This window comes from Lipotes vexillifer, unplaced genomic scaffold (assembly GCF_000442215.2).
Source record: "Lipotes vexillifer unplaced genomic scaffold, Lipotes_vexillifer_v1.1 scaffold889, whole genome shotgun sequence".
NCBI classification, from domain to species: domain Eukaryota; kingdom Metazoa; phylum Chordata; class Mammalia; order Artiodactyla; family Lipotidae; genus Lipotes; species Lipotes vexillifer.
The window spans coordinates 655,302-677,883 of NW_006788335.1; the positions used below are offsets into that span (position 1 = coordinate 655,302).

Below are 22,582 nucleotides of genomic sequence, written 5' to 3' on the forward strand. Positions count from 1 at the left end.
GCAGGAACCCGCCTCCGTCACTCCCCAGCGACCAACGCCCCGTCACCTGGGGCACGTGGCCTGGCCCCCACCTCATACAGAAATCTTTTTTCCACATTGCTACCGCCGCACCTTTGCTTGGGCTGTCTGCCCGCCTTGGATGCCCTGCCTTCTCTTCTCTGACCTGCCCCATCCCACCTCCTCCAAGAAGCCTTCCCAGAAACCCTTTCCTGGCTCCCGCCCCGGTGAGGGCCCTGCGCCCACAGCCCTGAAAGCTCTGACTTCTCCCAATCCTGACCCCCCTGGATGTTCCTAGCTCCTGTGAGAGTGTCTGCTGTGCCCTGAGGGCTGAGACTTTTGGGCTCATCTTGGTATCCACAGCAATGCCTATCAATGGCACCTGGTACACATTAAGTGCACAATAAAGACAAGTATTCCACCAAGAGCTTCTGGACCACAACCCTGCCACCGGCCACACCCCTGGGCCAGCGGCGGCTCTCAGAGTATGTACAATCATCACCATTTTCACTGCAGGCTGAGGTCACTTATGAAGTTCCTACTGTCTGCTGGGCACAGCACTTCCCACAAGTCACTGGTACTGTTCTTACTGGCTGAGAAAATTAAGGCTCAGAAAGAGGAAGGGGCTTGGCCAAGGGGACACAGCCAGTGAAGTCCCTGGTGATGCCTGGCGCGAGGACATCACCCCCAGCCCTCCAGCCCCCCGGCCTAGGGGCTTACACCAGCTCCATGCAGGGCTCCGTGTCATTCACCAGGACCTGGAGCTCGGAGCCCACATGGAGGTCGCTGCCGTGGATGGTGATCCTGGTGCCCCCTGCCTTGGGGCCCACGGCAGGCTCCAGGGAGTAAACCAGGGGCAGCTGTGGGGAGGAAGGAAGGCGGTCAGGCCTCAGGCCAGCCCGGGGTGAGCCTGGCAGGGTGGGCAGGGGCGTAGGCTGCAGCCTCCCTTACCACGTAGGAGAAGCGCTCCCGTGACCTGCCCTCCTTGGAGGCGTTCACCGTCACCACGTCCGAGAACGCCCCCAGGGCTGGCCCCGTGGCACACACGATCCTGGGGGAGGCAACTCTGGTCAAGGAGCAGCCAGCGGATCCTGGGGGCCCAGGCAGGTGCCATCTGGTTTCTCCCTCAAGCAACGGCCCCTGCTCCACCCCCAGGGTGTGTGAGCGCCCCATCCTTGCACTCAGCCACCCACCCTCCCACTCACACCTGGCGCTGGCATTTGGCCAGGACACCCAACGGCATTACCCATGTCAAAATACTGAGACAATTCCCCATCAGCTGGAAAACAGCCACTGAGTCCCCCAGGTGTCACCCTGGTGCCAAGCTCTTCCCCGGGACCACCCCTGACCTGAGTTTACGACAGTTCTGCAGCTATAACACAAGGAGATTGGATAAGATGGTCTTTGGGAATACCTGAAAGTTCTCCAACCATGAGAACATTTGCTGGGCTGGTAGACTGATGGCCTTATCTGCAAGCCTGACTTACAGCCTTCGGAAAGGAAACCCAGCTCATTCCCTGCCCTCCGGGCCAGGCTCCACAGCTGCAGGCCCAGACCTCTGTGCCACACCAGCGGCTCCCACACTTTCTTAACGGCAATTTTTTTCATTGGAGCAAGGATTCCGTGGAGGTAGGGCTGGTCTAGGGGAACACGGGAGGGCTTCCCAGGGGAGCAGGCGCCTGAGTGGTGTCCCGAGCAGGAAAGGGCAGGACGCATGGTGGGAATGGCCTGAGCAAAGTCCGGGAGACCCAGGAGTGAGTGGCTTCTGGGGAGCAGAAGGGTGCCGAGGAGAGTGGGATGGCAGAGGGGGGAGCGGGGAGAAGAAAAGGGAGAGGGGAGGGCAGAGATGCAGTTGGCACTTCCGGGGGCGGGGGTGGGGCCTGCAGGTCACTCAGAATGGCCCCAGGGAACTGCCCTCTACTCACTCCTCTGACACCGTGTATCTGTCGGCCAGCGGCTCACAGGCCACGCTGCCAATCCACACTCCACGGACCACGTCACTGAGCCGCCGGCCCAGGTTCCTGCCGCGGATGGTCAGCAGGGTCCCGCCATCCAAGGGGCCACTCAGGGGCTCAATCTGCCAGGCGACCAGAGAAAGGGGTGAATGGGGTTCAGAGGCTGCGATGCTGGCAGGCTCCCAGGGAGGCAGGGCCAGGCAGACCCATCACTTAGGGGAGGCTCTGAGAGCGCTGGCACCACCAACCACTTGGCAGGTCACTGGGGCTGCCAGTTGTGATACTGAGCCGGCTTGGGTCTGGGGACACCAGTGCATAGGGACAGAGTCACTGCTATTTGAGGGGCGTCTCCTGGGGACACCAAGGTCCACTCCCAGTGGCCATGTCTGACCACATGACCCTACATCCCAACCAGAGCTGACTGGGCCTGGGATGGGCACCTGACCCAGGCTAAGCCAAACCGACTCCTTCCCTGAGATTTTTTTCTTAATTAAAACTGAGGCTTCGGAGTTACTGGCAGCCCCCATTTTCACCTTATCAGCAAGGTTTCCCTGACCTCGCTATAAAATTTAGAGACCGTCAGCCCCAGCATCTCTTCCACCCCAGACTCCCAATGCCGCCGCCCTGCCCTGCGGTAGCACTTACCACCTTGTCTACGTAAATTATTTCCTTTCTCATTACTGTCCCCTAACCCCAACTAAAACATTAGCTCTGAGAAGGTAGGTACTTGTTTCGTTCCCTGCTGTGTCTCTAGCACCGGGCAGGGCCCGGCACCCAGCAGGCGCTCAGGGGGTAATACAGTGTGCATGGGCCTGGGTGTGTGCATGCACGTGTGCTGCGGGTCCCTGAGCCCACGTGGGGTGCTGTACGTGTGCACATTCAGGCATGCGCGTGCAACGGGCTTCCGAGGGGGGAGGTGGGGGCGGGGTGCTTACCGCTCGGATCTCGGGGGCGGGGCAGGTGTCAGGCAGGGGCTGCAGGGTCCCCCGCAGGCGACAGCCGTCACTCCACACACACAGGTGGCCCAGGTCCTCCCGGCCCAGGCACTGGGAACAGTCGGGGCTGCCCATGGCGCAGTTATAGACCTCCACTGCGGGAGACACGGAGGCAACACAGGTCAGCAGGGTCCTGGTTCTTAGGATCAGGACCCCATGAAGTTCTTAGTCTTCTCCAAACCCCCTGGGGGCTGTGCTAAGCACAGGGCAGCCACAACCTCATTAACACTCATCCTCACTGTGAATCTATCCAGTGGGAGCTGTTTATTAGCTCCATTTGACAGATAAGAGATGAGGCTCAGAGAGGTAGAGTGACTTGCCCAAGGTCACACAGCCTGTGAGTAGCAGAGCTGGATTCATACCCAGGCCCAAGTGGGTCTCCTGAGCCCACGGAGCTCCAGGATGCTAGGGAACCACTGAGCAATGCGGGTTCTGTGAGCCTCAGACCAGACCCTCAGACTGGCACAAGGAGGAGTGCAGGGCCAGTTCTCCAGGGCCTCAGGATGTGCAGGCTGGTTCTGGGGCTTCTGTCTGGGACCTTCATAGTATGGATGTGGGGGGTGCCCATGTCCACCGAGAAGTCTGAAACTCCCCATGAACAGACAGGCCCTTAGAGAGTTGATTCAGTACATATAATAAGAGCAAGGACACCAACCACCATATGGGGGCACAGAGTGTGTCCCAGACACCCTTGCAAGGCTTTGTGTGCACCAACTCAGCAAATCCTCACCACACCCTCTGTGAAAGGGCCTCTGCCCTTGCTTCATATGAGGACAGAGAGGCTCAGAAAGGGAAGGGTAAGGAAGTACCCGGGGCTGCACAGCCACTGGCCTGGAGATGCCCCGAGGGCGTGGGGCCCGCCCAGAGGAGCTGCTCAGTAATCAAGCGCTGAGTAACTGACCAGGCACAGAGAGGCAGGGCTGGGATCTGAGAGAGAGAGAGAGAGAGAGAGAGAGAGAGAGAGAGAGAGAGTGTGTGTGTGTGTGTGTGTGTGTGTGTGTGTGTGTTAGGGAACACCGGCGCGCGCGGGAATGAGTCCCCCAAGGCTGCGTCCCACCCACCGCGAGGCTGAGTCCCCTGAGGCCGTGTAAGGCGCTCTCACCTGTCATGTGGTCAGGGCTGTCCAGGAATCGGGCCGGCCGCCCCTTTAGTTGGAGGCTGAGTGGAAACACCTGGCTCTTCTGGGTTGTGTGCAGCTGCAAAAGGACAGGAAAAACCATGAGAGGTGTGAATGGTGTCTGGGTCTTTGCTGGGGGAGGGGTGTCAGGGAGACAGATGAGGGCAGGGCTACTGGGGGCAGGGGGTCCAAAAAGAGGAGGTAGAAAGGAAGAAGTGTAGGATCTGGACTTGCACAGGCCTCCCCTTCCCCTCTGCCCCCGACCCCCGCCCTTACAGCCACACCCCTCACCACCACTTGGCTGCAGCATACAGCTGATTCATTCACCCACACAGCCTCAAAGATCTCTTCTTGACCAAAGCTACATTCAAGCGCTGCACCCTGTGGGAGAGGGGGGTTGGGGAGAGTCAGGTCAGCACCCACTGCCCTGCACCTCCATCAGGACATCAGACACTGCTGTCCTGAAGAGTGGGCGTGGTCCTACTATCAGGCCTTTGCCTGGGCTGCACCTCCTCCAGGATGTCCTTCCGGGCCTCCATGTCCAATGTTTGATGGAGGCAGGGGGTACATAAACACCTGGAACCTTGGCCTTGTGCTCTCTCCATGCCACCAGAAGTCTCACCAACATCTCCCAATGGCCTAAACCCGGGGCCTTTCACTCCGCGGGTAAGGCCCTGACTTCAGCGTGACCGACATACAAGGTTCATCCCAGTGAGACTCCACCTGTCCTTTAACGTCAACACCCCCCCACCTCTGCCCCACAAGGCCTGGGACCAGCCACAGGACACATGTCGACATAGCACACAGGCTGCCCTGCCCTCAGCCTTTGCCCAAGCCCATTCTTCGAGCCAGCAAAACTCAACACATCCTTCAAAATCCAGCTCAAATGTCCCATGTTCCAAAGCCTTCCCAGACTCCCCCCTCAAATCACAGGGGCACCCCTCACTTGATCATTCATCCATTCAGCAATGAACATTTGGGTGTGCGCCAGGGGCTCCATTAAGCTCCTAAAGCCTGTCCCCGACCCTGTATGCCAAGGACCACCCTTATCCCCTGTGCAGGCTGTCTACACCTGTCCCCCCAACCCACTGGGGAGGGTTGGGGCTGGGTCTCAGCCCCTCTGGCACCTCCAAGGGCAGCAGATGGCAGCTGAAATAGCTCAGGTTCTACCTTACACAGGCCCATCCAGGTTCGAATCCCACCTCTGCTACCTCCTAGATGTGTGACCCTGTGCAAGTGGCTCCTCCTCTCTGGGCCTCGGGTTTCTAAACTCTGCAACAGAAAGAGGCTGCTCTACTCTGCAGGATTCTAGGAAAACTGGAGATCATGTTATCTTTAGTGGGTTGCACACTGTGGGTGCCTAATATATGCTGGCAGTTATTAGTATGCAAGAGGTGCTCAATAAGTGCTTGCTGAAAGACTACAACAAGGCCAATTCCCCAATCCCGTCTTGCCCTCAGCCCAGCAGAGGCCTCCGGGAATAGCATCAGTAAATATTTGCTGAATGAACAAACCCGGGTTTTGAGTGTGTCAGGCCAGCCGCGTGCGTGGCAGGACTTCCTGTTTACGTCCCTGTCGCTGGCAGATGTGACACCCTGAGGAGATAGCAGGTCAGCAACTCCCCTGCCCTGCCCCCTACCCGCTTCGTTCTGAAACTAACACAGGAAAGTGGCTGTTGATAGGGCTGAGAGCTCATGTGTCCCTGCCACGCTGACCTGGGAGGTGGGTCTGTCATCCGAGTCCCTGGGCTCAGGGCCGCAGGCGAGCGGCACAGCCCTCCACATGGGTCCAGGCCCCTTGCTGCCCCTGGAGGCTCTTCCCAACCATTGCAGGGAAGAGCTTGAGGGCCCAGGGCAGGGCCGCCCTGCCCCTCACTGAGCTGCAGCCCCTGCCACGAGGCTGCCTGACGCATCCCAGATGCCCGGCATGTGGCCCCCACGTGTGACAGGCGTCATGGGCCTCGGCTCCCCCATGGAAGCGACAGATGGCAAGTCCGCAGAAGCTGGGGAGGGGGTGGCTGGCATGCTTCCAGGACTCATCAACACTTCCCACCCAGGACGCTCCTCCAGGAGGGACCCAGAAAGGGGCTGTGTCCCTTCCCGCAGCCCAGATGGGCAGGGGGAGGGGAAGACTGGCTGTAGGGAAGAGCACTGAACAAGGAGTCCAGGGCTGGCGTGCAAGTGCAGCCCTACATCGTGTGACCTGGAGGCACCTGCGTCCCCTTCCTAGGCCTCATTTACCCCACCTGGACAATGGGGAGTCAGGCGGCAAAGAGGTTCTCTGGCCATTCTCCAGGGAAGACATGTCAGCCACGAACTGGGGAGGTATCCAGGGTCACAACTCAGCCTGGGGGCTAGGGCAGGGCGGGCACAGTATGGACAGCGTCACCCATGGGCTGCGGCACTGGGCGGGGGCTGGGCCTGGATCCGTCAGGGGAGCTTTAGAGGGTAGAAGGGTCTGGGGGTCCTGGCCAGGCTTTCCTGCGGGCACTGGGGGCGGCCTGCTGTCCCCGTGGCCTGGCCCTCCCCGCCCACTTTCCTGTTTCCCCAGCTCCGTGCAACCAGAGCGGGGCTTTCTCAAACATAGCCTGGAAACTCAGAGGAAGGAAACCAAAGCATGGGTGGTGGGCCCAGAGCAGAGTCCCCCACCCCGGGACGGCACTCTGCCAGCCCTCCGCCCCACCCCCGCCCAGCCTTCACTTACCTGGAAGAAGGCAGCGTTGGCCAGATGCACCGGAATGCTCTGGGAGCTGCCCGTGGGCATGGGAGCCAGGGCTGAGGGCAGGGTCTGCGGGCAGTCCTGAGGGCTCTGCAGTCAAAACCCAAGGAGGTGGGGCTGGCAATGGGGCATTTCGGAAAAGACGGGGTTCACGGCCACCCCAGCCAACCTGCACAGCCCCGTCTCCCCGGGGAGGCACCAGGCAGCCTGGGGAAGTGAGGAAACACTACTAACAAAACGTAGCAGCCACACACACTGAGGGCCGCGTGCCCACTGCCTCCCACATACCATCTCACTTGACCCTCACGGCAAGGCCTACGAGCAGGAGAATGCATTGGCCCCATTTCGCCGACGAGGAAACTGAGGCACAGAAAGATGCAGTACCCTGCCCAGTGGAACTGGGTCCCCATGGCCGCTCCACCGCGTGCCTCCCAGAGGAAACCTCTCGGTCTCTGGGCCTCACCTTTCCCAGCTGTAAAATGAGGGGCTCTACCACTTTCTGAGACTCCACCCAGCTCTGGAGTTCTGGTTTCCAGAGAGTAACTCACGATAAACGATTCAGAAAAGAGAAACCCCAGCCTTCTGAACAGCCCACGGGAAACAGGCTGTGAGCACCCTGGTGCCGCCAGGCTCCAGACCCCTCCGCATTGCCCGGGCGAGTCACAGGCCTCTGGGTGGAGGTGCCAGCGCCCGGCAAGTCCTGTGGAGGGCCTGGACATCCGCATTCCGCGGAGCCACAGAGGCGGCTTCAAAAAAGGAAGGAAGTTAGGGAGGGGGGAGGGAGGTATGAACCTGAGGTTCAGAGAGGAGGGGCGCTACCTGAGGGCAGAGGGCAGAGCTGCTCTTTGAATTCCCATCTGTCTGACTCTCGGGCCAGAGACTGAGGCCTGAAACTGAGGGCCAGGGATCAGGGGTCTTGACTCCTTACTGTTAATTAGACAGGGAGCTCCTTCAGGGGACCCTCAGGGGCCCAGCATAAAAACAAGAGCTCGAGGGATGCCAGTGCCATATTTACTATCATTGACCATGGTCATAGTGACAGCAGTAGCGGCCAGCTGGCACAGCCCTCCCTGTGCACCTGGATGCTTCTGAGCACTCTGCACAGTATTAATTCAACAAATCCTTCTCCCAACAGCCCTAGGAGGTAGGTACCACCATTACACCCATTTTACAGACTAGAATATTGAGGCACAGAGAAACCAAGTGGTTTGCCCAAGCACAGCAGGCTCTAGTTGTCCAGGATGTTTGCTGACCTCCAGGCCAGAAACCTCGCCCAGGCTGGTGAGTTTCCCTGGGAGCCGACCACAGGGGCCTTGGCCAAAGAGGCAGCATGGCTGGGCCCAGGTGGGGCCTCAGCGAACCACGCGGTGGGGCTGGGAGGTAGCAGCTGGTGTCCACTCGCTGTGTGACCCACAAGTCTATCCCTCTCTGAGCTGCTGTCCTGTGCCATCCATGTGTAACCCCCCCCCGGAGTTTCCGGGAACGGAAGCCACATGTTTCTAATCGGGTCTCACAGCCGCTGCCAGCCTGCCTCACAGATGGCTGGGGGCCCTGCGGCTCTGTCCTCCCAGCTGCCCCCCACCTGAGGGTAGGTGGCCAACAGCGGAGGCTGGAGGGGTGAGGGCTGGGGAAGGCGGAGCTTCCTCAAGAGGAAGTGACATGGGATCATCCCTGAGGGCCCCTACCCCCCTTGACCCTTATGAGCCACGGCCACCTGGATGCTTGTACCCATTCTACAGAGTGGGAGCAAGGCTCAGTGCGGGCGCATCTTTGCCCTCTTTCAGCACCTCCCCCAGGGTTGGCTAATCCTCCTTGGGGACAGCTGGTACATGTGCTGCCGGCCTCCAGCCCCCCACCATCTGCCTCCAAGTCTGCCTTGGCCATAGGGGAATCTCCCCAACCCCCAGGCCTGTGGTTCAGGAGGGCTGACCCTACTCCCTAGCCCCAGGGATGGGCGGGTACCCAGGCCCGTCCTGGACTCAGCAATTGGTATGGGGAGTGAACGTGACCCAGTTCCCCTGGAACTTCCGCAGAAGCAACGAGAAAGTCTCCTGGGGCTGCTGGGGATCAGGAGCCTGCCCGGGGCTGCTGAGGCCATCTTGCTGCCAAGAGGGGAGGGCCTGCCTGAGAGTGGAGGCCACTCAGAGGGGTGGGGAGGCCCTGCTGACACTGTTGGAGCCCCTGGATCCAGCTGTGCCTGAAGGGGACGCCGCCCCTCAGAATCTGTATTCACACACAAGCCACATGATTCTGTTGGGACTGACGCCAGTTTGAGCTAGGGCTTCCCTGCTCGCAAAGGACTGGGGCCTCCCGGTCCCAACCCAAGCAGAGTCGTCAATGCCTCAGAAAGATGCTAAGCAGCTTCTCCCCTTTGCCAGAGTGTAGCTGCAGGCTCAGGAAACCACGGCCGACTGACCGAACGAACTCTGGGCAGAGCCGAGAAGGCGGGAGACCAGGAATTGGGGGAACAGATGCCAGGGCGGCAATGCCAGGAGCCACAGAAAGCCCAGATGTGAGCCCAGTGTGTGCCAGTTCACAGGGGGCCTCACCTGTCTCCACACTGGACTTCACAGACTCCCCCAGGGTCTTTCTACGTTCAAGAGTTGAGAGCTGGGGTCCCAATCCAGCGGAGCACTGGGTGGCCCTGGGACCCTGAACCCACCTGACCTGTTCCTCCCCTACCCTTCTGCACCGCTCCCAGCCCCTGTAAACTTCCCCCGAATTCCCACCAAACTACCCTCTCCACCGGCTCCTAACCACCTTCATGGAGGCGTCTACCCAGGCTCCCCACCAAGAGACCCTGCCCTTCCATCTGCCCAAACCCTCCTTGCTTCTAAGGCTGAAAGTCATACCGCCTTGGGGTGGCCACGCCCTCCCTGGACACCTGAAAGTGGAGGATGCAGCGCCTTCCTTATGCTCCCCCCGCTGGGGGGAAAAGCTGGAGCCCTCCTCCTGGCATCCTGCACTCCCCGGTTTCCTTCCTCTGGGGCCCACGAAGGAACGGGAAGTGAGAGAGGACTCAGCCCCTAGCACCTGCCTTCCCAGAGACACCTCTCTGGCTTGGCCCAAGCCCTACCGCCTGCTCCCAGCTCCTGAGGGGTCCAGGAGGACGGGCAGACCCCGCTGCCTGCCACCCGATCAGGGGCATGGCGCCTCCACGGCTAACTGGCACTTAATTAAACGCCAAATTAAGCATCGGTTCAGAAGCTCCTGCAGGCCCAGCGTGGGAGCTGCCTCTTTTCCCACTGGATTGCCATAATCCTCTAAGACAGGCCCTCTCTGCACCCCTCTCAACCATGACCTGAAGAGCTGCAGACCTGGGAGAGAGTGGTTCACGGGGGCACTGCCACAGATACACCTCCAGGCTGCTGAGCTCCTATGCATCTGTTGGAACCCGGCAGAAGGTTCCCCTCCCAGAGAAGTCCTCCCTGATCCACCCAGCAGAGTGGCCACCTACTGTGTGTCAAGTATGAAGTTGGTACCTTACAGACAGGTGTAACTCCAGATGCCCGCCCCAGCCTTTGAAATTGGCTCCATTTTACAGACGGGGAAATAGGCACAGAGAGGTCTGGCAGCTTGCCCGGGATCACACAGCTACAACTCACACCTCAGGCTCTGGGTTCACGACGGGGAGGGCAGAACTGTGTCTAACCTGGTGCCTTCCCAGTGCCTAGGACACACCCAGGCATACAACACACGCTCAATAAATGAAGAGTGTTGAGGCTGGGTCCTCCTCGCCCCAGTATCCTAGGGTAGAGCACAGGAGGCAGATTGCCGGCATGAATGCTTCACAGTGACATTCATCAAGTCCCTACTGTATACACAGGCCAGGGCTGGGGCCGGAAGGAGATGTTGCCCCCAAACAAGAGCAGGAGTCCTGGCTGGCCTGGACTGGAGTCCCAGCGCCCACTGCAGAGGCTCGGAGCCTCCCCTGGGATTTGGCCACACAGCCTCTACCAGGCCTCTCTCCCAGCACTGGAAACCCCACTTTACTGCATCACTGCTTTGAGTTAAGCATTGCTGCTGTGGCACACCTCTTCCTCAAAGCAGTTCTGAGGCTCAGGCAGGAGGGGCTGAGACCACAGGATTCCAGGCTCAGGCCATGAAGTCCCTCCTCAGCATTACTCGTTGGCACCTGCCATGGGCAGACAAGGCTTTGGGGATTCCTGACGAGGTTCTCTGAGCCCAGAGCCAAGAGGCTGGGGCTTCAATTGCTCTGGGGACTGGTACTCTCTAGGGTTGCTGAAAATGTTGAAGGTAAAATTGAAAACGAGCACCAAGTGCAGAAGGGGGCCTCCTCCTACAGCTGGAAGCGTAAACTGGCTCAGCCTTTTCTGGGGGTCAGCTGAGCTAAAAGTGAAAAACATGGCGAGGCTTTCACCCCAAAATGCCATTTTGAAGAACTGGTCTCCAGGGAATAATCAAGGCCGTGCACAGGGCCCTGGACGTATCAGAACGCCAAAAAGAAACAGGAAGGATCAGCGTGCCCGACAAGAGGGGGTTGGTTAAATGCACTGTGATGTGATGAGCCCGGCACAGCTGTTAAATCTGGAGCGAAGGAAGAACATTTAATGATACGGAAATGTTCTCAACATACTAAATGGGAAAAAACCGAACACTGGAGGCAGAGGGCACCCCTTGGGCCTGGCTTACCGTGGGATTTGGTGAGGCCTCACACCGAGACTGGTTGGAAACACAGGAGTGCTGCTGGGTGCACCAGAAACAGGGCCATTGTGCCGATAGGCAGCTGGTGCAGCTGGAAGACAAGGGGGGCCCTCAGCTACCCGGCTCCCAACCCCGGTGCCCAGGAACCGGGACCCAGGGATGCAGATCCCAGTACAGGGGAAGGTCTTTCTCAATATCAGAGCTGCCGAGAGGGGCTGGGCACTCTGTTAGTGAGCTTCCTGCTGCAAGAGGTATGCACGGAGGAAATAGGTAAGCAGGGCCTTTACGACACTAAGTTAAGTGTAATCAAAGCATTTCTCTCGGCCTCTACCAGCCTGGGTGCTCAAAGACGCCGGGCACTGTGCCATCTTTGCCGGGCAAAGATGCCAGTTTGTTGCACAAACGCGCTGGCGAGTGAACAACCAAGAGTCCTGTCTGCCTCTGGGACACCATCACTTCTCTTCCCCGGGCTTCCCCAGGAGCAGAACCTCCTCCCGCCACCTGGAAGCAGGCCCCGCGCGACTCACGCTGTGTGGGGATACACCTGCCCAACACGGCCGCAGTCGTAGATGGTGAAACTGGCCCTGACGATGTTCTGCCCGTTGACCCTCACCGCCATCTCGACGGTCACGTGGTCTGGAACAGAGCAAGGGGTCCAGGGAGAGAAGAACAAGGGAGCAGGGGGTCTCCACCGACGTCAGAGGCTGTGATATCAGGACCCCCATGCCTGAGATTCCACCACCTGAGAGCCCCCATCTGGCTGTCCCCACAGCCCAGGCAGTGAAGGGCTTACCTTGGTGGGGTGGGAAGGGCGGGAACCGGTTCCTCGGCAGGAGGTTGCAGTAGGCGATCTGGTGGCCAAAGGCAGGGCCCGGAACCCGAGCCACAGTGTGGATGTCGTTTCCATAGTCACAGGCCATCTCCATGCCGCTGAGGCTGGGCAGGCTCCCTGAGATCTGCAGTATCATACCCTGGAGGCCAGGGCCCTTAGCTGGGGGGGTGGGGAACGGGGTGGGGGTGGGGGGGGAGGAAGGCCACTCCCTGCACCGCCCCACCCCTGCCCTGTAACCCCGGGAGAAGAGGTGGTGGGTGGTCAGGACTCCACGCCAGAGGGCTGCAGCCTACATGGGCCTCAGTTTCTCCATTTGCAAAATGAAACTGACCATCTTACAGTAGCCAGAGGCGCTGCATGATGTGGCCCCCGTGACCTCAGACGCCATCCTCTGACACGCTCTCAAATCATGAGTCTTGGTCCCACCTCAGGGCCTTTGCACTGGCGGTTCCCTCTGCCCAGATACTCACCTTGCCTTCCTACCTCTGCTCAGATGTCGCCTTTGCAGTGAGCCCCCCACCTCGACCTGGTCTAAAATGTCAACGCTGCCCCTCAACCTACTCGCTCTGCACCCCGTTCTCTGCTCTGCTTTCTTTTTCTCTGTAGTACTTATCACCACCTTGGCATTTTATCTTGCTTCGCCTCTCTCCCTTATGAGCATGTCAACCCCTCAAGGGCCAGGCGTTTGTCTATCTTGTTCACCGCTGTGTCCTCAAGTCTAGGCCTGCGCGTGGCACAGAGCCAGTTTGCTTGACCAGATGACGTGTGTGCAGGACTGTGACATGTAACGATGGGGAGGAGGGCGCCCAGGAGCCCCAGGGCCTGTCTGGGCCATCAGAGCCATCATCTCCCCCAGGTGACAGAGGAAGATGCCAGCCTCAGAGAAGTCACTGAGGGCAGGGCTGGGTGGGACCCAAGCCTGTCTGTCCCTCAGCCCCTGCCAGGGCCTGGAACACCCCTGCCCAGAGGCTGCTGCTACAGGTAAGCAGGAGGCTGCGGCAGCTCTAGGCCCTCCTGGACACGGGTGAGGGCGTAGCTACTTGCCCCCATGCTGCAGCTTCATCTGTTTCCCAGCTCGAGAAACAGCAGTCTGGCACTTGGTGGCTTCCCCCGACCCCGTACTGGGGCCAGAAAAAGGCAGGATGTGAGATGGGGGGTGCTGGCTCTCCTTTCATCTTCCAATTTGTCCCCCCTCTTCTGGGACTCTGGAGCCCACCCACTTGAATTCAAATCCCAGCTTTGCCACTCCCTCGCTGTATGACCTTGAACAGGTCACTTCACCGCTCTGGCCTCAGTTTCCTCGCCTGTGAAATGGGGATGTTAAGACCATCTGGTCGTTATTGTTCTCGTCATCTGCCTCCAGGTCCCTGGGGTGCTATGCGCAGGAGTCTCCACCTCTCAGGGTTTGGGTGCCAGGTGAAGGGCTGCTCTCCACCCATACTTCTGACCCCAGAGCTGGGTCCTGGCTCCCCAGAGACTCACCGGGTACTCTTGGTGCACATCGATCTCAGCCGGCAGGACGGTCATGGCGGGACAGCGGCCGGGGCCCTCGCTGGCACTGGTCCAGAAACGCGGCTGGCTGGAGTTGGCGCAGTCCTGCTGCAGGGTGCACCTGGGGCGGCACGGCACAGGTCAGGACGCAGGGTGGCTCCCCCGCCCCGACGGCCTCCCTGGCCCAGCCCCCGTCCCAGAGGTCTCACCTCGTCTCCAGGGCACACCAGCCGCAGTAGGCGTCGGCCGCACCCACGCAGTCCCCGCAGGTGGTGTGCACAGCACACGCGGCGACTTTCACCCTGGCCATCTAGAGGCAGAGGCAGGGGCCCAGATCAGAGGGGCTGCCGGCCCCTACCAGGGGAGTCAGCACGGCAAGGGCCGTGAGAGGCTGGGAAAACTGAGGCTCGATGCTATAATGGGGGAAACACAGGGAACAAGGCTGCCCTGCAGAGGTGATGCCTGCGCTGGGAGGGGAGGACGAGCAAGCCGGGGGTAAGGGAGAAGGTGCCCCCAGCAGCAGCAGCACGCGCACAGGCAAGGCAAGCAAGAGAGCTCGGCTCGTCCTGGGACCTCGTCAGACTGAGGCTCAGGCCTTACCTGGTGGGACGTCATCAGATAGAGGTAACTGGGGTCCGTGGGGTCAAACTGCATGACGTGGTGCACAGGCTCCCCGTAGGCCACCGTCACCGCCTTCCTGCTCACCACCTGCATGCTCTCGTTCAGATTGACCTGGGGTTGGGGGAGCCGTCGGGACGGTGAGCCACGAGGGTACCCCCGGCAGGGGAAGGCCGAATGCGGGGGACCTGCCCTGGGGGTAGGGGCTGACCCGGGCTTGGAGTCTCCGCCTCTGCCCCTCTCTTGGGCCCTTCCAGGACTGGCAGCGGGTCACTCTACGCTTTTGCCTCTGCTGTGCCCCCACCAGGGCCTCCCTCGCTGCCCTTCACGGGCACATCCAACCCTGTGAATAGGTTCGGGCTTCACAGTTTACAAAACATTCTCTGGGAGGCTGCTGGTCATCATACCAAGGAGCAGGGACTTGGGTTTGAATCCTGGCCTTGACATTTACAAGCTGCACAAAGTACAAGTTGTCCAAGTCACTTCCCCTCTCTGAGCTAATGGGGCTGATGACGATACCTGCCCTGCGTGACCACGGAGTGCGCTAAAGAAGACGTGGGCGAGGCGCTGCTACGGCCAAGCCCGGGAGAAGCTGCAGAGCCACCCGTCTCACCCCTCCCCTCTCACGCCCATCCCACAGATGAGGAAACTGAGGCGCAGAGAAGCCAAGGGACTTGGCAAGAGTCCTAAAATGAAGATGCCTCAGGGTCACGATGCAAGCCTAGGCCTGTCTGACCCCAGAGTCCAAGGCTGGGGCTGGGGTGTGGGGTCCAAAGTCCGGGCAGGAGAAGGACCAGGGCTAGCTGGGGCCTGGAAGCGCCTCTGGCTGAGGGCCCCTCTGCGTGTCCCCCAGAGGACTGACAATGCCGATCAGAGACCCATCAAACTGCTCTCTTCCGGCTGGTCTCACGATCTCAACATGCTGCCCTGTCAAGGTCCTGCCAAGCCCTGAGCTGGGGTCAGGGGTGTAGATGCCTCCCTGGGGCCTCCTACCACCCAGCCCTCCTCGGTGGGCTCCCAGACCTTTAGTGGCTCCTCCTGTGTATGGCATCAACTTGTTCTGGCATTCAAGGCCCTGACGATCCATCTCAGCTTACTCCACCAGCCTCATCTCCACCCACTAAACCCGACTCAACATCCCAGCCTCTGAGCCTTTTCCCATGCTGTGCTCCCTTCTGGAACACTTTGCTCTCCCCCTTGGACCAAGATTTGTCCTCCCAAGGTCTCCAACAAAAAGGAGGGCTTCCCAGATGCCCTCCACACACCCAGTTGGAATTACTCTCTCCCCAGGTTCCCACAGGCTGTCCCTGCCCTTGCGACATCCCTCGTCCCAAGGGGCCTCTTGGCAGAGTCTGTCCCGGGCAGCTTGGCCCCATTCCCACCCCCAGGCATCCAGCAGACATGTTTCCACTCCTTCAACAGTCTACTGATGGGACTTCCCTGGTGGCGCAGTGGTTAAGAATCCGCCTGCCAACACAGGGGACACAGGCTCGAGCCCTGGTCCGGGAAGATCCCACGGGCCGCGGAGCAACTAAGCCTGTGCGCCACAACTACTGCGCCTGCGCTCTAGAGCCCGTGCTCTGCAACGGGAGAAGCCACCGCAATGAGAAGCCCGCGCACCGCAACGAAGAGTAGCCCCCGCTTGCCACAACTACAGAAAGCCCGCGCACAGCAATGAAGACCCAACGCAGCCAAAAAAACCCCCAAAAAACAAAAAACAGTCTATTGAGCACCTAGTGTGCTCTGGGGCCTGGGCTGGGCGCTATGATCTAAGCCCCAAGCTGGGCAAGTGGGCGGGAGATGAGCCAGCACAGCGCAGGGTGGAGGGTGAAGAGGTCCAGGTTGAGGGGTGGGGTGGCTCTGTGCTGACTGGACCTGAATTCAACCCAGGCTCTCGCTGTGTGACTTTGGGGCAGTCGTTTCCCCTCGCAGAGCCTCAGCATCCTCATCTGTGAAATGGGGATCATGGCTCTGCCTCCCTTGAAGGGATGTGAGAATTAAACAAGATGATGCCCGTGACATGCCTGTTGAGGCTGGGTAGACAGTGGTGCCTAATAACTGCAGCTTATTAGGTGGGGGAGACTCCTGGACAGATGGGGAAACTGAGGCTCAGAGTAAGAAGTAACCACCCCAGGTCACACAGCTGGGAGGGGAGGAGCGAGGATCCCCATCCGAGTACCTGACCCCAAAACACAAGCCCCACTGTCTGCAGACCCTCAACGGAAGCTCTGAAGGTTGAGGAGGACCCCTGCCCCCTCCCTGCTCCCACTCCTGGCATCTCCCCCAGAGGTGTCAGCGGGCGCGCTAGGGTCCGGAGCCAGGCACGCTGGGACTCTGACCCCCACTGCTCACCCCCAGCCTGGGGCATCTGCCTAGGGAACTAAGGGAATTGGATTATCGGATCTGAATCAATTAGGCCAGGGCCTGGGGCCAGTTGGAGGCATGCCAGGTGGCTGATGTTCCCCACAGGCAGGGTGTGGTAGGTGCCTGGGGGGCAGATGCACGCCCTCACCTGGAGGCCCCTAAGTGGGGAAACCAGATTCCTCTCACCCCTTCCCAGCTCCAGGCAACTCAGGGCCGGGCATCATTACCTCCAGAAACCAGAGAGCGGCCAACAGAGTGGAGGAGGAAACGGGAGGGCGAGTCCCCGCTTGCCAGGCTCTGGCCTCCCCCCCCACCCCTCGAAAGCCCTACAACAGTCTCAAGAGGCCGAAAGTGCAGCCCTTAACAGATGGGGAAACTGAAGCCAGGAGAGAGAAAGTTCACTGCCCAAGGTCAAACAGCCTGCAAGTGGCAGAGCCCAGAGACCTGAACTCAGATCCACCCGGTTTCAAAACCCCAGTCCTGGAGCCCTGAGAGAAGGGTTCCCTCCTCTGCACGACGGGCACTTACTGCTGTGAGTAAGAGTGGAAGACACAGACGTGGAAGACGCCGCCTTATAACCCGTGGGCCCCTCCCCCCAAGCCCTGCCCCCTACCCCCCCGGCGACCCCCCCAGGCCCAGCCGTACCTTCAGCAGCCGGCCACTGACTGTGCCCAGGAAGACCACCGTGTAGTTGCCCACGCTGGCCACAGCCACGGAGGAGAGGCCCGTGGCTCGGAACACGGGCGAGGCCTTCAGGGGCTGCAGGATGGACAGGGGGGGCTGCAGGTGGGCGGCCCCGCAGTCCAGCTGTTCCGGCTGCAGCTGGAAGAGAGACGCATGTCAGACCTCGGCTCCGGAACCTTCTCCGGCTCCCTGCGCACACAGCCGGCTGTGGTCTCCGGCCTCAGCATCAGTGCTTTTAAAGTCCTGCTCCTGTTCTGTATGCCCAGCGCTGGGCTCAGGCCCCAACATAAGCAGGACCCCGTCTCTGGGCCCAGGTCGACCCCTGCCCTCGGCTTCAGTCACGGAGCTGCCCCAAGGAGATGGGTACGTTCCGGGTGTGCAGGAGCTGCACAGGAGGAGTCATGTGAGGAAGGCAAGAAGGCCCAGGGAGGCCAGCCTCTGCCCCAACTTACCTGCCGACACCCAAGAGGTGTCCCTCCTGCCCCGGCGAGGTCTCCACAGCAATCATGGGGTCTCCTCCCCCCAGGCCCCTGCTCTGACCCCAGCAAGCCCCTCCCAAATTCCCAGCAGCTCGCCAGACCCAGGTTGAGGGCTCCCCAAACTGAGGTCCCTCTCTCCTTTCCCAACACACATCCCTTCATCTGCCCACATTACAGATGGGCAAACCGAGGCCAGGTGTGTCCAAATGCACAATCCTGCCATCCACAGCAGCTGCACCTCACAGGGGCGGGAAAACCGCGCTGGCATGCCCAGTCCCCGCCATTCCCTGGACTTGCGCCCACCTTTTCCACCTTTCTCTGAGTTTTGTTGGTTCTTTCAAAGGTTTCTCCTGCAATCTCCACAGAAGTACAACACAGGCCTCTAGCAAGTGCCTTTCAGAAGACAACTGTGCAAATCCACAAGGATGCAGACACAAGGGTGTTTTAGAAGAGTAGGGGTTGGGGGACACAACCTCAGTGTCCACGAGGATTGAGCACATCATCCAGGAGAGCCACCCCAGCCCTGGGAGACACCACAAATCTGCACTGATTACGAAGAAAGATATCTGGCTGAGAAAAGTCCCAGGATGTCATGGGGCCTTTTTGGTAAAACTGGCACATAAACATTAAAGTAACAGTCACGACAGTAAACATGATACAGGCCACGTTTACTGGGAACTGACCCTGTACCGAGTCTGTGCATCAACTCCCTGAATCCTGGCAGCCCTCTGAGGTCCCATGTCACAGACGGGGAAACTGAGGCTCAGAGGGGATGTGGCCTGCTCCAGGTCACCAGCTGCAATATCATGCCACCAGGACTGAAGCAGCCAGCAGAACTGGCTTGAGGGCACGGCTTTAGAGAGAGGTTTTTTTCCCCCTTCTCTGGGCTTTTTGCAGGCCAAAGCCACTGATGATGTGCCCACATGGGTTTTGTACAAACTCTCAACTAGTTTTCAAAAGCAAACCATAAATACCAGGTCCTTCATTCTTGGGAAAATAAACAGCTGAGCCCTGAGTCCAGCGATGGGGTGGGGCTGGGGAGTGCCCTAGGCCACAATTCATGACCGGGTGGCCTTCCACAGGATGGCCAGGAGCGACCTGAGCAAGTCGCTTCACTCCTCTGAGCCTCGGTTTACTCAACTATAAAATGGGTGCATCTCCATCACCTCCCTCATAGGCACTCGGATAAGACGGTTTATCGTAAAGCGCTGGCACGGAGCATGGCTCACAGTAAATGCTCCAGAAGTGTCAACTGATACTATCGCTGTTTCAGATATGACAGTCACTGAAATTATTATTATAAAGTGGAATCTGGGGGCAAATCATGCCTACCTCAAAAACTTTCTAACCTGGACCACCTGGGACCACCTTAAGGCAGCCATCCTCTCACCGAGGAGGCTCTTCCAGGCCCCTCTTCTCTGGGCCAACTCTTGCCCTCAACATTTCCCTCTGAACACAGCTGCCAAGTGAGCCCTTTAAAGGTACAAAGGTCTCCTCTGCTTGAAACCCTCGGATGGTTTACACGATACTGAGAATAAACCTTGAATCCTAAACCCTCCCTTCAAGCCCCTGGGATCTTCTGGGCCCAGCCCATCCCATCCTTGCCCTCACGCCTCCACTCCAGCCACACCGGCCTCATTTCTGTCCCTCAAACAGTCCAAGCTGGGTCCTGCCACAGGGCCTTTGCCTGTGCCAGTCCCTCTGCCTGGAATGCCACTGCCCAGACTGTCTTATCACTGGCTCTTCACCTTTCAGCTTCAGACTACCCTGCCTGACCCATCCTCTGTGTTCACCTCTGTGCCCAAGTTGGGGGCCAGCCCTGGAAGGAGGCTGCTGGCCCATCTCCTCAGAGGCCTCTCCCAGCCCTGGTCCCACCCCCCGCAATCCTGCGGCTGCAGGGAAGAGATGAGGTGGCTCCACCAGCGAGCAGGCAGAAGAGTGGGCACGTGGGCCCAAGACCTGTCATGAGGATGCTTTTCCCAGGGGTTGTCTAACTTTTCTTCACTGAAATCTGTGGATTACTTGTGTCATTTAATAATACGTTGTTCTAAAATTAAAATAGTAAACCCTTGCCCAGGGGACAGGCGCTTCCTCCCTGAGCTGTGGGAGGGGTGGGAAGGCAGGAAGGGGACACCTGGAGGGCCTGGGTGACAACTTTGCGATTTTCTGCCCTGGGCCCTGCGATGGGGGGTCCCCAGCCAGCCAAAATCGGGGGTCCTGGGAACAGCTGGACCAGGCGCCCAGATCAGGGTGATTTCTGGGCCGGGGGTGCAGAGAGGATGAGGTGGGAATGGCTGGGAATCTAGCTCTCGCCTGCCCGCCCTGACGCTCACAGCCATTAATTCCGCACTGGAGGAATTCTCTAAAAAGCCTTTCCTCTGACTTTTTTTTTCTTATCCTAAAAATAAAATTTTAAAAAAATTTTAAAGGAGAAGTAACCCGTTGGCTGCTCTGCGTGATCTGTGCTCTGAGGGGGAAGCTGGCTCCCCAGCCGCTAGGGGAAATCACAAGGCTACGACTGACTCGAAAAAGGAAGCCAGACACACGTCCATTGGGCAGGCGGGAAAGGCCTCTGCTGTTGGGGGATGTGGCCCGGGAAAGGGGGAAAGTGGGCTCGGGGGAACTGGCGGCCGTCCCGAGTGTGCCCTCAGCCGAACCCGGTCTCCAGGGGCAGTCAGCTCCAAGGCCCAAAATACTGCTTGCCCTGACTGTGTGACACGGCCTGAAATCCCTCCATCAGCACCAGCCCTCCCTCCAGTCTCACTTGGCATTGGTCTTTCAAAACACAAATTCCTCTGAGAGCAGGGGGGAGGGCTGGACTCTCACAGTGGCCTCCTCCAACCCAGAAGGGCCACCTTCCCAAGCACAAGACTGGAGAGCCCCTCCCTGGCTTTTGGCCGTCCTCAGGGTCAAGCCTGGCATTCAAGGCCTCTGTGATCTGGCTCCTGCCGGCTGCTCAGGACTGGAGTCTTACTCCTCTCTCTGCCCCGCCCTCATCTCCGAGCACATCAATCTCTGCAGTTTCTCAAATGTGGCCACACTTTCCTCCTGGGGCGCCTGAACCTTCATGATGTTGTTCCCTTAGTAGCCAACGCCCTTCTCATACCTCTGAGCCCTCTACTTCCCCTCTTCTTGACCCACACTGTTCCCTTTGCCAGGCGTGCCCAGGTGGCAAGTTTTCAGCCAGCTTTCAAGATGCAATTCCAAAAAAACCTCTCCAGCCCTCTGTGACAGCACTGTGCTGGTCACCACCTTCATTTCTCATGGTAGCGTATGCATGAGCTTCTCCAGGGTGGAGACTGTGCTCTGGGGTGAGTGTTTACTAAAGAAAGGAGACTAATTTTGACTAAAGTGTGAATGACTGTATTCAGCTTCTTTTCCAAGCAGAAATAATGAGAGGGACTTCCCTGGTAGTGCAGTGATTAAGAATCTGCCTGCCAGTGCAGGGGACACGGGTTTGAGCCCTGGTCCAGGAAGATCACACATGCCATGGAGCAACTAAGCCCGTGCACCACAACTACTGAGCCCGCGTGCCACAACTACTGAAGCCCACGCGCCTAGAGCCTGTGCTCCACTGCGAGAAGCCACCGCAACAAGAAGCCCGCGCACCACAATGAAGAGCGGCCCCCGCTGGCCGCAGCTAGAGAAAGCCCATGCGCAGCAACGAAGGCCCAATGCAGCCAAAACTAACTAACTAACTAAATTTATATATATAAAAAACAAGAAACAATGAGAGCAACACTGCACTGCCATGCTGGGCGCTGGAGAACGGAAGGAAAAGTATGGGTCAATTGTACGTCACTGTGTGTGTGACAACACAGGGGAGCCAGGTGTTCAGTGCCAGGCGGCACCTGGCTGCTACTTTTGGTTCCTCTAAGAACCTCAGTTGATCCTTCCCTAAACTGGGATGAGCAACGGGCGGCTGCTGGTCTCAGCTCTTTTCTAGGAGCAGGACACCTCCTCCTCCTCCACTGGCTGCCTCTGGGGGCCAAAGCTCAGCTCTGCCCACTCTCCCACTAGAACTCTGACATACTGATTTCACTATCAACTGTAATTGTGTTGACTTTCTCCCCCCGGGAAGCCAGTTGGAGCAAGAGCTTACAGAGCCTGGCTTCTCAGCCTCCCGCCTCCTGCCCGCAGACCCCACCAAACCTCAGCCCCACTGCAGGCGGCACTCCGAGGAGGATGAGGCGTCAGTGGCAGACTACAAGACCAGCGGTTCCGCCCCAGGTGTAGACTACACCAGCTGTCGGGGTTTTGTGCTTGGGAAGTGAGGGCACTTTCCTGCCTCAAGTTTTTGGTTGTTACCGAACCCCGATCCCGGGAAAGTGAGCTTTCACTGCTGAGGAGCTGAAAGCACACCAATCACTTTGGGGTATTAAGCAGCAGACTGCAGGGAGGCTGCCGCTCACCACACGGGGCTGGGGGCTGCACTGAGCCCCCTCCCACTCACCCTTCCACAGCAGCCAAAAAGAGCTTTTACAACCGCAAAGCACTAAATGTGACGTGGGATCCCGGAAAAGAAAAAGGACATTCGTGGAGGAAACTCTGGAGTTTAGTTGAGAGTAAAATACCAATGTTGGGGGCTTCCCTGGTGGCGCAGTGGTTGAGAGTCCGCCTGCCGATGCAGGGGGTGCGGGGTCGTGCCCCGGGCTGGGGGGGTGCCC

General features: G+C 59.1%; 1 protein-coding gene across 1 annotated transcript in view; it reads right to left on the reverse strand.

Moving 5' to 3' along the window:
* The window catches only part of PLXND1 (plexin D1), a 53,725-nt gene that overhangs the window by 16,425 nt on the left and 14,718 nt on the right, over positions 1-22,582 (reverse strand). Inside the window, exons 2-15 of the mRNA XM_007461565.1 lie at positions 17,398-17,574; positions 14,371-14,502; positions 13,980-14,080; positions 13,762-13,891; positions 12,241-12,418; positions 11,975-12,083; positions 11,436-11,538; positions 6,768-6,872; positions 4,356-4,445; positions 4,050-4,143; positions 2,888-3,042; positions 1,923-2,074; positions 949-1,048; positions 718-857 (exon numbers count right to left, since the gene is read on the reverse strand). Coding sequence (XP_007461627.1) covers positions 718-857; positions 949-1,048; positions 1,923-2,074; positions 2,888-3,042; positions 4,050-4,143; positions 4,356-4,445; positions 6,768-6,872; positions 11,436-11,538; positions 11,975-12,083; positions 12,241-12,418; positions 13,762-13,891; positions 13,980-14,080; positions 14,371-14,502; positions 17,398-17,574 — 1,766 coding nt within the window. The remainder of the gene's footprint in view (positions 1-717; positions 858-948; positions 1,049-1,922; positions 2,075-2,887; positions 3,043-4,049; positions 4,144-4,355; positions 4,446-6,767; positions 6,873-11,435; positions 11,539-11,974; positions 12,084-12,240; positions 12,419-13,761; positions 13,892-13,979; positions 14,081-14,370; positions 14,503-17,397; positions 17,575-22,582) is intronic.